Source organism: Heterodontus francisci, chromosome 11 (genome assembly GCF_036365525.1).
Source record: "Heterodontus francisci isolate sHetFra1 chromosome 11, sHetFra1.hap1, whole genome shotgun sequence".
Classification (NCBI taxonomy): domain Eukaryota; kingdom Metazoa; phylum Chordata; class Chondrichthyes; order Heterodontiformes; family Heterodontidae; genus Heterodontus; species Heterodontus francisci.
The window spans coordinates 96,705,849-96,719,017 of record NC_090381.1 but is presented as its reverse complement, the minus strand read 5'-3'; the positions used below and the strand labels follow the sequence as shown (position 1 = coordinate 96,719,017).

The 13,169-nt window shown below is 43.8% G+C and overlaps 1 protein-coding gene across 3 annotated transcripts in view; it reads left to right on the top strand.

The window, feature by feature from the left end:
- LOC137375409 (sodium/hydrogen exchanger 9-like) overlaps positions 1-13,169 on the top strand; it is a 490,009-nt gene that overhangs the window by 215,132 nt on the left and 261,708 nt on the right. For all 3 annotated transcript variants that reach the window (XM_068042592.1, XM_068042593.1, XM_068042594.1), the window contains exon 8: positions 1,553-1,658. In XM_068042592.1, coding sequence (XP_067898693.1) covers positions 1,553-1,658 — 106 coding nt within the window. The remainder of the gene's footprint in view (positions 1-1,552; positions 1,659-13,169) is intronic.

Genomic DNA, 13,169 nt, shown 5'->3' with positions numbered 1-13,169 from the left:
AGAATGCAGTAGAATTTTCTGGAATAGCAACGTGACAGTTGCTACAAATAACTCAATTTCATGGAAATCAAAAGCTACCTGTGTTTCAAAGCCAACCCACAGGACAGAGACAAGTAGACAGAACCATGTGTGGTTGTCTGTGGGAATACTTGAAATTGAGTGACATTTCGGAATTGTAAATGCAGCCAGCAAATGATATTCTGCTTTGTATCAGCTTGAGAAATTCATGCAGAACTGTATGGAACTGCAAATAGTGGTGACCTATGTGAGTCGCATGTGAAAGGTCATGTACTACTTGTCTTAATGGGGAATGCTTTAAAAGAGAAAAACAAATGCAATTTTTCTCAAGTTGGAATAAATGATGGACAGCCCCAGTGACTTATTGTGGTAAATGCACCATGTGGTGTGATACTGAGCCATAGAGTAGAAGGGCTGCAGGTTGTATCTTTGGTCTTTGATATTTTCAGTGAAGACAATACAATTGCTGCTGATATCACAGGCTGAGGGAGGAATATTCCTGATTCTCTTCCTGATTATTGCCCAGTCTCTCTAGATTATGGTTGGTGCTTATCTGAATTTTCTTCTCTGGTTCCTTTTAAGTTTCAAGCATGCCTTCTTTTCTCTATCTCCGAGTCATGTTGAATTTCAGAGATGATATAGTCTACTGTTCCAACTCATCCATTCCTGGGAGCTCAAAACTAGCTCAAATTCATCCAACGTCCCCCACAATCTTCAGGCTTTTAAAACCTCAGCTGGACAGCACCAAATCAGTACTTTAAAAAGGAAATAAAATTGTTAATGTGAAGTAAATCTCGAAGAGGCTAGAAATTTAAAGTAGCTCTATCAGCAGCTGTAAAGAGAAAAGGTTTTCATCTGCTGTCCTTCCTGGTTATACCTCTTTTACTCTAATTAAACTTACTTCTGTCATGCATTATATGAGATGGATCTTCACCTTCCTCATTTTACATTTTAAAACAAAGACCTGTGCTGGTCAGTGCATGCGTGGGTGTTGGGTGAAGATTTGATCAATTTTAACTGCGATGTGCCTTATGGCCAAGTAGTCTGCTGACACTACCCAGGTCTCTGTATGAAGAATAGCTTGCTTGCAAGAGGTACCAAAGCACTGCACCTATCCAAGTGTGATTTGATGCCTTCAGAAAGGATCTCCGGTTTGATTCCTAGTCGATACAGCTGAGCAGGGATGGTAGTTGAAGCACTATGATTGGTTATTGTGTCCCACGTTAAGGAAGGGAAAGTCAGACAGAGTTCCTGCGGTGAATATGAAAGGGCAATTGCCATGTAAGGGCAGGATTGGCCTAGGCTGCGATGTCCTTCACAGTTGGATAGCGTACGGACATTCACAGTCAAGGTTCAAGGTGCCTGCCTAATGGCCACTTGGGCGAGGTAGCGGTGAGCAACAGCCAATCATGGAACCCATACCCCAGTGAAGGAGACAATGTTTTGAGGAGTGGTGGAATGGGAGAAATTTGGTGGGAAAAGGAAATGGTTTATATTTTATGTTATCAATCTTTATCCTTAACGCTTTGATTACTTAACGAAATTCACAAAACTCTGTGAATTCCCGATGCTGGAGACTGGGATATTCTTCTTGTTGTCCTGGAGTGCGTTTCTCTCAGCAGAGGCCAGCGGCCTTACAGGTGAGTGAGAGTAAAGCATGCGTATTATCACCCATATTGGGGCATTTTTAGGAAAATCAACAGATCAAGTGAAGAGAGTAGAAACTTTTTTCACATCTACAGTTGAGGAAAACTGAAATCTATGTGTTGAGTGTCTTCAGTGATAAGCCAATGTCTTGATAAATGTGCTGTTTGCTTCTGTCTAAATGCTTGAAGCTCTGAATGCATTGCCATCAAGTTAATAAGACCTGGGTTCCCGTAATGTTTTGCAGAGGTTTTTTTTGGCTAGTGCAGACGCGTTGGGCCAAGTGGCCTCTTTCTGTGCTGTAAATTTTCTATGATTCTATAAAATGCTTAATTACTCTGTTGTTGAAAATTTGTTGTATGCATTTTTGTGTGAAATTGAATTATCCTCATCTCTGGCATCTATAGCCTTTTAAATGCACTTTCACCCTGCATTACAGCAAAGGGGCTAGTGTGTTCCTGCAAATGTTGTTGCAGTTTTTGTTGGTGGCTGTATTATAAGGGAGTTGGGGGTTTTTTTGCAGGGAGGGAAATTTTATTCATCAAAACATTGTCAGCTGATAAAGATGTTCAATCAAAAAACTCACCCATGTAACCAACCAAAAGTTTTGCTTTTTAATACATTTTCTTCACTTTTAAAAGGAATCCCCCCCACCCCCCACCACCAATTTATGAGATTCTGTAAGCCTTCCCAATACCAAAAAGCATATTCACAACAATAACAGTACTGTGTGCATCAAGTACTGATGATGAACTAGTGTTTGTACAAACTAGTGTTTGCTACTTCCTTTAAGAGTCCAATTGCAACCAGTTGTGGGCTGGAATGAGTCTCATTAATATCTAATCACTGATCTTGCTAAGGAGGTCTCCAAATTGTGCATTCTTCCAGACTGCCTCTCCCACAATTTATTTTGTATAATAAATCTTCAAAAGCAAAGTGGTATTTTTTCAGAATTTCATTACTTGAATGAGTGCATCTGAAATAAATTAGAAGTGGCTGCATTAGCATATCTTTGAAGGAGGGGTATCTTTCATTTCTGCTGTTGTCATCAGAATTTTTAATCTGATGTCGCTCCGAACAACAATCTAACAATTTAATCTACACCGCTATTATCTCTGGTGTTGCTTGTAGGGGCAAGGGTGAAGTTGACTCTGTATAAAATATGTATAGTAGAGTCCACCTGCTGTGGTGTTGTGCAGGGAATTTTTAAAATATAATTGAATACATAAATAAGAAATCTATGACCCTGACCCAGCTTCGTTATCCTGCTCCAAAAGGCATTGCTTGCAAATTGAATTCCAGATTTTAGAGGCTCAGGCCTCTGTACATCAGCTTTTTGATACATCAAGTTCCAGGCACCCCACCACAATTATTATGCCTCTTGCCATTTAGTTTCTCATAAATCAACTTGCAAGATTCTGCAGATCCAGGCCTTTGTATGTTGATTTACACATAATTTGAGTCCAGAGTCTCTGTGCATTTTTCTCTTGATAAATCAGGTTCCAGACTTGTCCAGGTACTTTCTGTCTGTCTGCCATTTCATAGAAGCCTATCATAAAAATACATTGGAATTCAGAGCATTTAATATAATAAAAGCCATTCCATTATCAGTGAACTTCCTCTGAGTCAGAGCCTAGTAGGATTGTCATGGTGATGAAAGAGATTTCTGTGATAGGCTATTTTCTGTTTTGCTTATTGCACCAATCAGAAAGCCGAAAACTGAGACTAGAGTTACCTAACCAATCAGGAATTAGCAAATTATAGTCACAAAAAATGATTATATACTAGTTGGTCTTCCGATGAGATGCACACAGGACGTCGGGATTAATTGCAGTCTTTAGGTGAAGCCGATTAGAGGGAGGAGGATAATTGGACAAAGGCATGCAGACATAATTCAGTCCTCATTTTGAAGAAAAAAGAACTTGGGCTGAATTGTATGAGCCCTCCGGCCTCAGGAGTCATGGCGGGGGGCCCAGAAAATTCTTCCGGGAGAGGCCCGCCACGACCTCCGACGCTGAGAAGGCACCGCCTTATTTTACCGCTGGCGGCGAGGCCCCGTTGTGGCCCCCTCGCCGCCGAGTGGCAGGGCTTTCATGAAAGAATAATTAGCTACCTGGCAGCGACGGCTGTCCCACGCTGATATTCCATCCGGCCGGAACTCCATTTGGAGTTCCGAGGTGTAACACTGGTGGGGAGGGGGGACGACTGAAAATTTCGGGGTGGTGGGGGGGGGGGGGGGTGGTGGGGAATAGGGGAGAACTATTATAATTGGTTGTAGGGATGGTGGGAAGGGGTTGAGGGTCAAAGGTGCTGAAGGTGGGGAGCTGAAAAGTTGACATATTAAAAAGTGGTTTTCAGGGGGCATAGGTCATTTTATTTATGGTGATCTCAATGAGGGTATGTGAAAGGGGATTCGACGTTTCAATAAACTTTTATGTACTATTTACGTCCAGCAGACCTTTAAAAATTTAAATTACACTGCAGGGCTTGAAGCCCTTTAAAAATGGCACCAGGCCAGCCAATTTGCACACAGCAAGGCCACGCAAACAGCAATGAGGGAATGACCAGATAATCTGTTTTACAGCTGTTGGTTGAGAGATAAGTACTGGGAAGGACACCAGCTCTTCTTCAAAATAGTGACATGTGACCTTTTACATCGCCTGAGGGCAGACAAGTCCTCAGTTTGACGTCGCTTCTGAAAGATGGCACTTCTGATAGTGCAGCACTTTCAATGCTACCCTCGAGTATGAGAATTGATTACTTTTTTCCAAAATCTTTTATTCATAAAATTTGTAAAAGTACATCACATACCAGTTCAAATTTGGCATTGCATAAAATGCAGTACAGATCAGTTTCTTTCAATGCAGTACATGAAGTGCCTCACTTCACTTGCCATTTACATTTCATGTCACATGTTGTCTGCTGCATATAGCCAGAGGGGTTTAACACAAGGAAAGGATGAACAGGCTAGGTCTCTTTTGAGTCATAGAATCATTGCGGCACAGAAGGAGGCTGTGCGGCTAATCGAGTCCCTGCCGGCTCTTTGTAGAGCAATCCAGTCAGTCCCTGTAGCCCTACATGTGTTTTTCCCTCCAGTGCCCATCCAATTTCCTTTTAAAGTCATTCATCGTCTCTACCTCCACCACCCTCGTAGGCAGTGAGTTCCAGGTCATTACCATTCACTGTGTACAAAAAAAATGTTTTTCCTCATATCCTCCCTGCATCTCTTGCCCAAAACCTTAAATCTGTGTCTCCTCATCCTTGTAACATGAGCTAATGGAAACTGCTTTTCTTTGTCTTTATCTAAACCTGTCATCATCTTGTACACCGCTATCAAATCTTCCCTCAATTTCCTCTACTCCAGGGAGAACAACAACAGTTTCTCCAAATTAATCTTGTAACTAAAATCCCCCATTCCTGGCACCATTCTGGTAAATCTCCTGTGCACCCTCTCAAAGACCCTCACATAATACTCCAGTTGTGGCCTAACCAGAACTTTATAAAAATTCAGCATAACTTCACTGTTTTTGTACTGTATGCCTCTATCTATGAAGTCCAAGATCGCATTTGCTTTGCTAACTACTCTCTCAAAATGTCCTTCCAGTTTCAAAGATCAATGCACCTGAACCCCCAGGTCCTTCTCTGTCCCTATATACTCTTTAGAACTGTGCCATTTAGTCTATATTGCCTCTCGCTATTCCTTCTGCCAAAATGCATCACCTCACACTTCTATATGTCATGCAGACCCCCACCTGCCAAGAATGAGGCATATTAATTTTGTCATATGAACATTGATTTAAACTGTTGCTGGAATGAAGAAATGACTTGTTTGAAGATCACCAGACACTGGGCTGGAAGGACATTTGCATACTAAGAGATGCTGCTTGTGGAAACAATGGACTATTCCCTGCTCCAATTAACCCTAATGGATTTTAATCACCAGACATTGAAGGTGTAAGGAAGTGCATTCCAGAGACTGCTAAGGTGATGCAATCTACAAACCTCGCAGGAGAGATTGTTCCAAGTAAGGAGCTAGTCACATGACTAACCTTCTGGGCAACCTGTTTTTTTTAAAATTGTGCCACAGAAAGGAACAGAAGGCAGTGTGCAACTGAGGCTGAAATGAGGAAGCCTCACTCTCTCTGTCTCTCTTCCTCCCAATCCACCGGACCCACGGAAGACACATAAACCTCAAGAGAGAAAAGACTCCTACATCCCAATAAGTTGAAGCGCGAATTGGGCCCCAATGACTTGCAAGACTTATCGGCAACCAAATACTCCACATTGAACTTAAAGGACTGTAACTACCAGATATTGCCTCAAACTTATCCCCTTTATTCCTTCTACTTTTTCTGTCTGTATCTGCATGTGTGTTTATCGTGTATGAATGCTAGCGTGGTCGCATCGCATATTCATAGTCGTTAACCGGATTAGAGTTTAAAATGAATAAACTTCTACCTTTCTTGTTTAAATCTAAGGAAACCTGTTTGATTTCTTTGCCTTACAATTGGAGGAGTGAACAAGGATTCACTAAGGGGGAGCTAAAACACTGTGTTTGAAAAATTCAACCCTGTTATAGTTAAACCAGGCAAAGGCTGAGAGGGAACTCCGAGACCTCTTCTCACCTGGTTGTAACATCTATATTAAATTCCATCTGCCACTTGTCTGCCATACTGCTAGTCTATCTGTGCCCTGTTGCAATTAATTGGTATCATCCTCACTGTCTGCCACACCTCCAAGTTTGGTATCAATGGCAAATTTTGAAATTCTACTCCAGTATTCCAATATCCAAGTAATTTATATATGCCAAAAAAGAAGTGATCCTAGCACTAACCCTTGGTGAACAGCACTATCTACCATCCTTCAGCCTAAACAACAACCATTTACCACGGCTTGCTGTTTTCTGTCCTGAAGCCAATTTTTTATCCAAGCCTATGTTGATCCTCCTATTCAGTTTTATTAACCAGCCTTTTATATAGTACTTTGTCAACCGCTTTCTTAAAATCCATATCGACAACATCTATTGCATTCCCTTAATTAAACTTCTCTGTTACTCCATCAAAAAATTCGGTTTGATTAGTCAAGCACAATCTATCTTTCACAAAGCCATGCTGACTCTCCTTAATTAACTCGCCAACCTCTCCAAGCACCTCTTGATTATTTTTTCCCCTGATTATTGTTTCTAAAAACTTACCCACCACTGATATTACTAGGAATGTCCTTGCACCCTTTCTTGAATGAGGGTGTCACATTTGCTCCTCTCCAATCCTCTGGCACTTCCTCTATATCTAAGGAATATTGGAAGATTATGGCAAGCCCTTCTGCTATCTCCACTCCCACTTCCTTTAGCAACCTGTAATGCAAGCCATCTGGACCAGGTGACTTATCCACTCCATGAGTAGCCAGCCTATCCTGTCAATTTTCACTCCATCCATTACTTCCACAATCTCTGCTTCTACTGATATTTTGTCAGCATCCTCTTCCTTAGTAAACACCCATACAAATTACATATTCTTGCCCTGTGTCTGCAAGCATATATCACCCTCTTTATCCATAATAGGCCCTACTCCTCTTATTCCTCTGTTATGACCAGGCGAGAAAGGGGTCTAGGGGTTCCCTCTCAGCTTTTTCCTGGTTTGACCATAACGGGATTTAATTTTTAAAACACCGTGCTTTTAGTTTCCCCTCAGTGAATCCTTGTTCATTGCTGTCCAATTGTAACGGCAAAGAAATCAACCAGACATGTTTAGTTAGATTTAAACAAGACAGGTGTAAGTTTATTAACCTTAAAACTCTAATTCAGTTAAAACAGAAGGGAGACAGAAAGCTGGAAACTACAGGCCAGTTAGCTTAACATCTCTCTTAGGGAAAATGTTAGAAGCTGTTATTAAAGACATTATAGCAGGGCATTTAGAAGAACTCAAGATAATCAGGCAGAGTCAACATGGTTTTATGAAAGGGAAATCATATTTAACCAATTTATTGGAGTTCTTTGAGGGAGTTACATGTGCTGTTGTTAAAGGGGAACTGGTGGATGTATTGTACTTAGATTTCCAGAAGGCATTTGAAAAGGTGCCACATCAAAGGTTATTACAGAAAATAAAAGCTCATGATGTAGGGGATAACATATTGGCATGGATAGAAGATTGGTTAGCTAACAGGAAATATAGAGTAGGCATAAATGGGTCATTTTCTGGTTGGCAAGATGTAACGAGTGGTGTGCCACAAGGGTCTGTGCTGGGGCCTCAACTTTTTACAATTTGTATAAATGACTTGGATGAAGGGACCGAAGGTATGGTTGCTAAGTTTGCTGATGACACAAAGATAGGTCGGAAAGTAAGTTGTGAAGAGGACATAGGAGGCTCCAAAGGAATATAAGCAGGTTAAGTGAGTGGGTAAAGACCTGGCAAATGGAGTATAATGTGGGAAAGTGTGTAATTGTCCACTTTGGCAGGAAGAATAAAAAAGAAGTATATTATCTAAATGGTGAGAAATTGCAGAGCTCTGAAATGCAGAGGGATCTGGGTGTCCTAGTACATGAATCGCAAAAGGTTAGTATGTAAGTACAGCGCATAATTAGGAAAGTTATAGGAATATTATCGTTTATCATGAGGGGAATTGAATACAAAAGTAGGGAGGTTATGCTTCAGCTATACAGGGCAGTGGTGAAACCACATCTGGAGTACTGTGTACGTACTGGTCTCCTTATCTAAGGAAGGATGTAAATGCGTTAAAGGCAGTACAGAGAAGGTTTACTAGACTAAACCTGGAATGGGTGGGCTGTCTTATGAGGAAAGATTGGTCAGGCTAGGCTTGTATCCACTGGAATTTGGAAGAGTAAGAAGCAACTTGATTGAAGCATGTAAGATCCTGAGAGGTCTTGACAGGGTGGATGTGGAAAGGATGTTTCCCCTTGTGGGAGAATCTAGAACTAGGGGTCACTGTTTAAAAATAAGGGGTCGCCCATTTAAGACAGAGATGAGGAGAAATTTTTTCCCTCAGAGGGTTGTGAGTCTTTGGAACTCTCTTCCTCAAAAGGCAGTGGAAGCAGAGTCTTTGAATATTTTTAAGGCAGAGGTAGATAGATTCTTGATAAGCAAGGGGGTGGAAGGTTATCTGGTTAGGTGGAAACGTAGAGTAATCAGTTCAGCCATGAAATTATTGAATGGCGGAGCAGGCTCGAAGGGTTAAGTGGCCTACTCCTGCTTCTAATTCGTCTGTTCGTAAAAATATGCAATGCGACCATGCTAGCATGCCTACGCGATGAACACACACAGATAGAGACAGAAAAGGAGAAAGAGTCAAGGGGAAAGGTTTGAAGCTAAAGCTGGAGTTAATTTACCTGTCTTTTGATGAAAAGTCTTTGTTTGCAGTTCGATCTTGCTGTCTCGTTGGGGCCCAGTGCACTCTTTCAAACTTGTTTCGATGGTTTTCTGTCTTCTGGAAATCCAGTTGCTGTCTGTTTTCGTGAGAGAGGGAGAGAGCGGGACAGGAAGATGCTGCCTTCCTTCAATTTCAGTTGCAGTCTGACTCAAACTGTTCTGTAAACACAATTCAAACCAAACCTGGGCCAGCAAGCCAGTCATGTGAATAGCTCTTTTTTTCTGGACAACCTGCCTGGCGTATTTTGTGGATTCTTTCAATCTTAGTAGACATCCTCAGTAGGGGGCTGGAATGCTGACTTTCACACACTCGATGTCTTTTGATAAAAATCCATTTGGTTAATTGAATCAGGGAGTAGTTCCATTGTCTTGTCCACGCAACTGTCTCTTAGAATGCAAATGTTTCCAGCCATTGTCCTTTTAGATTGCTGGTGCTGCCATGTTTTCAGCCCAGTAAGAGTTTAAAATTAATGTTCCATATGATGAAATTAATATGCCTCATTCTTGGCAGGTGTGGTTTTCCTCATACCTGGTTTACTATTTACATGCCGGTAGACAATCTTTGGGTTCCCTTTTATGTTGACTGCCATTTTATTTTCATATTCTCTCTTTGCCAGTCTTATTTTCTTCTTCACCTCCCCTCTCAACTTATTGCATTTGGCCTGTTTCTCATTTCATGAGTTCACCTGACATGCATCATACATCTTTTTTTTGGTTTCATCATCATCATCTCTATCCTCCACTTCCATCAAGGAGCCCTGTTCCTGGTTCCCCTTCTTTTAACCCTTGTTGGACTGTTCCTAGCTTGTACCCGAAGCTTCTCTTCCTTAAAAATACCCCTTGTTCTGATACAGCTCTTCCTGTCAGTCTTTGGTTCCATTCTACTCTGACTTTATCCCTTCTCATCGCATTGAAATTAACCCTCTTCCAATCTAGACATTCCACCTTCTTTTGTTCCTTGCTTTTCTGCATTACTAGTCTAAACCTTAGATGACCACTCCTACCCAAGAGCTCCCCAACAGACACCTAGTCCACATGGCCCACCTAATTTCCCAGCACCAGATCTGGCAGTGCCTCTTTTCTAGTTGGGCTGACAACGTACTGATCAAGGAAATTCTCCTGAACACATTTTACAAATTCTCCCCCCACCCCCCGCCTTACCCTTTACCCTAAAATTATCCCAATCAATATTTGGGTAATTAAAGTCTCCCAATATCTCCACTCTATAGTTCTTGTACATCTCTGTGATTTCGCTGCAGATTTGCTCCTTTATCTCTGTCTCTTCCAATTCTCTGTGCACTTTGGTGTTCCTCTCTTGTATTATCTCCTGGTTCCCACCCTCCTGCCAACTTAGTTTTAACCTTCCCAATAGCACTAGAAAATTGCCCGCAAGGAAATTTGTCCCAGCTCTGTTCAGGTGCAACCCATCCGGCTTGTACAGGTCCTACCCCTTCTCCAGAATTGGTCCCAGTGCCCCTGGAATCTAACGTCCTCCCTCCTGCACCATCTTTCTAGCCATGCATTCATCTGCACTATCCTCCTATTTCTGTACTCACTTCCGCATGGAACAGGGAGTAATCCGGAGATTACTGCTTTTCAGGTCCTGCTTGCTCATTTCTTACCCAGCTCACTAAACTCTTTCTGCAGGGCGACATCCCTCTTCCTATCTATGTTGTCGATACCAATGTGGACCACGATTGCTGGCTGTTCACCCTCCCACCCCCCCCCCCCCCTCCTCAGGGCGCTATGCAGCCATTCAGTGACATCCTTGACCTTGGTACCAAGGAGGCAACACACCATCCTGGATTCGTATGCAGCCATAGAAATGCCTGTCTGTTCCCCTTACTGGTGATCTTTTTTTAATATTCTTTCACGGAATATGAGCATTGCTGGCTAGGCCAGCATTTATTGCCCATCCCTAATTGCCCTTGAGAAGGTGGTGGTGAACTGCCTTCTGAACCACTGCAGTCCATGTGGTGTAGGTACAACCACAATGAAGGGAGTTCCAGGATCTTGACCCCGTGACAGTGAAGGAACGGCAATATAGTTCCAAGTCAGGATGGTGTGTGATTTGGAGGGGAACTAAACCTCCCTGTACATGGATGACGTCGCCGTTTTCTGCTCGGATCCGCTGTCCGTGCGCAGACTGATGAGCATCTGCGACCAGTTCGAACTGGCCTCGGGAGCCAAAGTTAACCACGGCAAGAGCGAGGCCATGTTCTTTGGCAACTGGGCTGACCGATCCTTTGTCCCCTTCACCGTCAGGTCAGATTACCTGAAGGTGCTGGGGATATGGTTCGGAAGGGCCGGGGCGTGCACCAAAACATGGGAGGAGCGAGTAGCCAAGGTACGACAAAAGTTGGGCATGTGGGGGCAGCGATCTCTCTCCATTGTGGGTAAGAACCTGGTCATCAGGTGCGAGGCGCTCACGTTGTTGCTCTATGTGGCGCAGGTCTGGCCCATACCCCACTCCTGCGCCGTGGCAGTCACCCGAGCCATTTTCCGCTTTGTCTGGGGATCTAAAATGGACCGGGTCCGGAGGGACACGATGTTCAAATCTCTGGACAAGGGCGGGAAAAATGTACCCAACGTGGCCCTCATCCTGATGACCACCTTCGTGTGCGGCTGCATCAAGCTGTGTGTAGATCCCCAGTACGCAAACTCCAAGTGTCACTACGTGCTGAGGTTCTATCTGTCCCCGGTGTTGCGAAGGATGGGCCTGGTCACATTGCCGCGGAACGCTCCATGCAGTTGGGACGTGCCGTACCACCTATCCTTCGTGGAGCAGTTTCTGCGGGAAAACACCTTTGACCACCGGTCCATCAGGCAGTGGTCTGCACGGAATGTCCTCAAGGCCCTACGGGAAAAGGAAACGGTGGATCCTGTCGAATGGTTCCCCGAGCAGACCGTCAAAGTCATTTGGCGGAATGCCTCATCACCAGAACTTTCAAACAAGCACCAAGACGTAGCTTGGCTGGTGGTGAGAAGGGCCCTCCCCGTCAGATCCTTCATGCACACCCGAAGTCTCGCCCCCTCCGCACAATGCCCCCGCGTTGGCTGTGGTGGGGAAGAGACGGTCGCCCACCTCCTCCTGGAATGTGCCTTTGCAAAGCAGGTGTGGAAAGAGATGCAGTGGTTTTTGTCAAGGTTCATCCCAAGCAGCTCTGCAACACAGGAGTCTGTGCTCTACGGGCTGTTCCCAGGGACGCACACCGAGACAAACATCAACTGCTGCTGGAGGACTATCAATTCGGTGAAAGACGCCCTTTGGTCTGCCCGAAACTTGCTGGTCTTCCAGCGCAAAGAGTTGTCCACCACCGAATGTTGCAGACTGGCACATTCCAAGGTCCAGGACTACGTGCTGAGGGACGCACTAAAGCTTGGGGCAGCCGCAGCAAAGGCTCAATGGGGAAAGACCACAGTGTAAGGTTCCCCCACCAAGCTGGACTGAGGGGCTGGATCCAATGGAAACCCCTCGAACTGTATCGTTAATATCCTCAATTGCTGTAAATGTAAAACTGTAATTGACATGACAATTGTGAAACGGAAGGGTTGGGAAGAAACTCATGACAGTATTGAAGGAAACTGATCTCCCTTGCAATGTTTGTATTTTTTGGTGCTGTTTGGAAACTGTTTGGCAATGTAATTTTTACAGATTTTTATGAATAAAGTATATTTTGGAAATAAAAAAAAAACTTGCAGGTGGTGGTGGTTTTTGTCGAGATTCATCCCAAGCAGCTCTGTAACACAGGAGTCTGTGCTCTGCGGGCTGTTCCCAGGGATGCACACCGAGACAAACATCAACTGCTGCTGGAGGACTATCAATTCGGTGAAAGACGCCCTTTGGTCTGCCCGAAACTTACTGGTCTTCCAGCGCAAAGAGTTGTCCACCACCGAATGTTGCAGACTGGCACATTCCAAGGTCCAGGACTACGTGCTGAGGGACGCACTAAAGCTTGGGGCAGCCGCAGCAAAGGCTCAATGGGGAAAGACCACTGTGTAAGGTCCCTCCACCAAGCTGAACTGAGGGGCTGGATCCATGGGAAACCCCTCGAACTGTATCGGGAAAATTTTGTGCGCTGTAAATGTAAAAATGTATATGGCATGACAATGAAATGGAAGGGT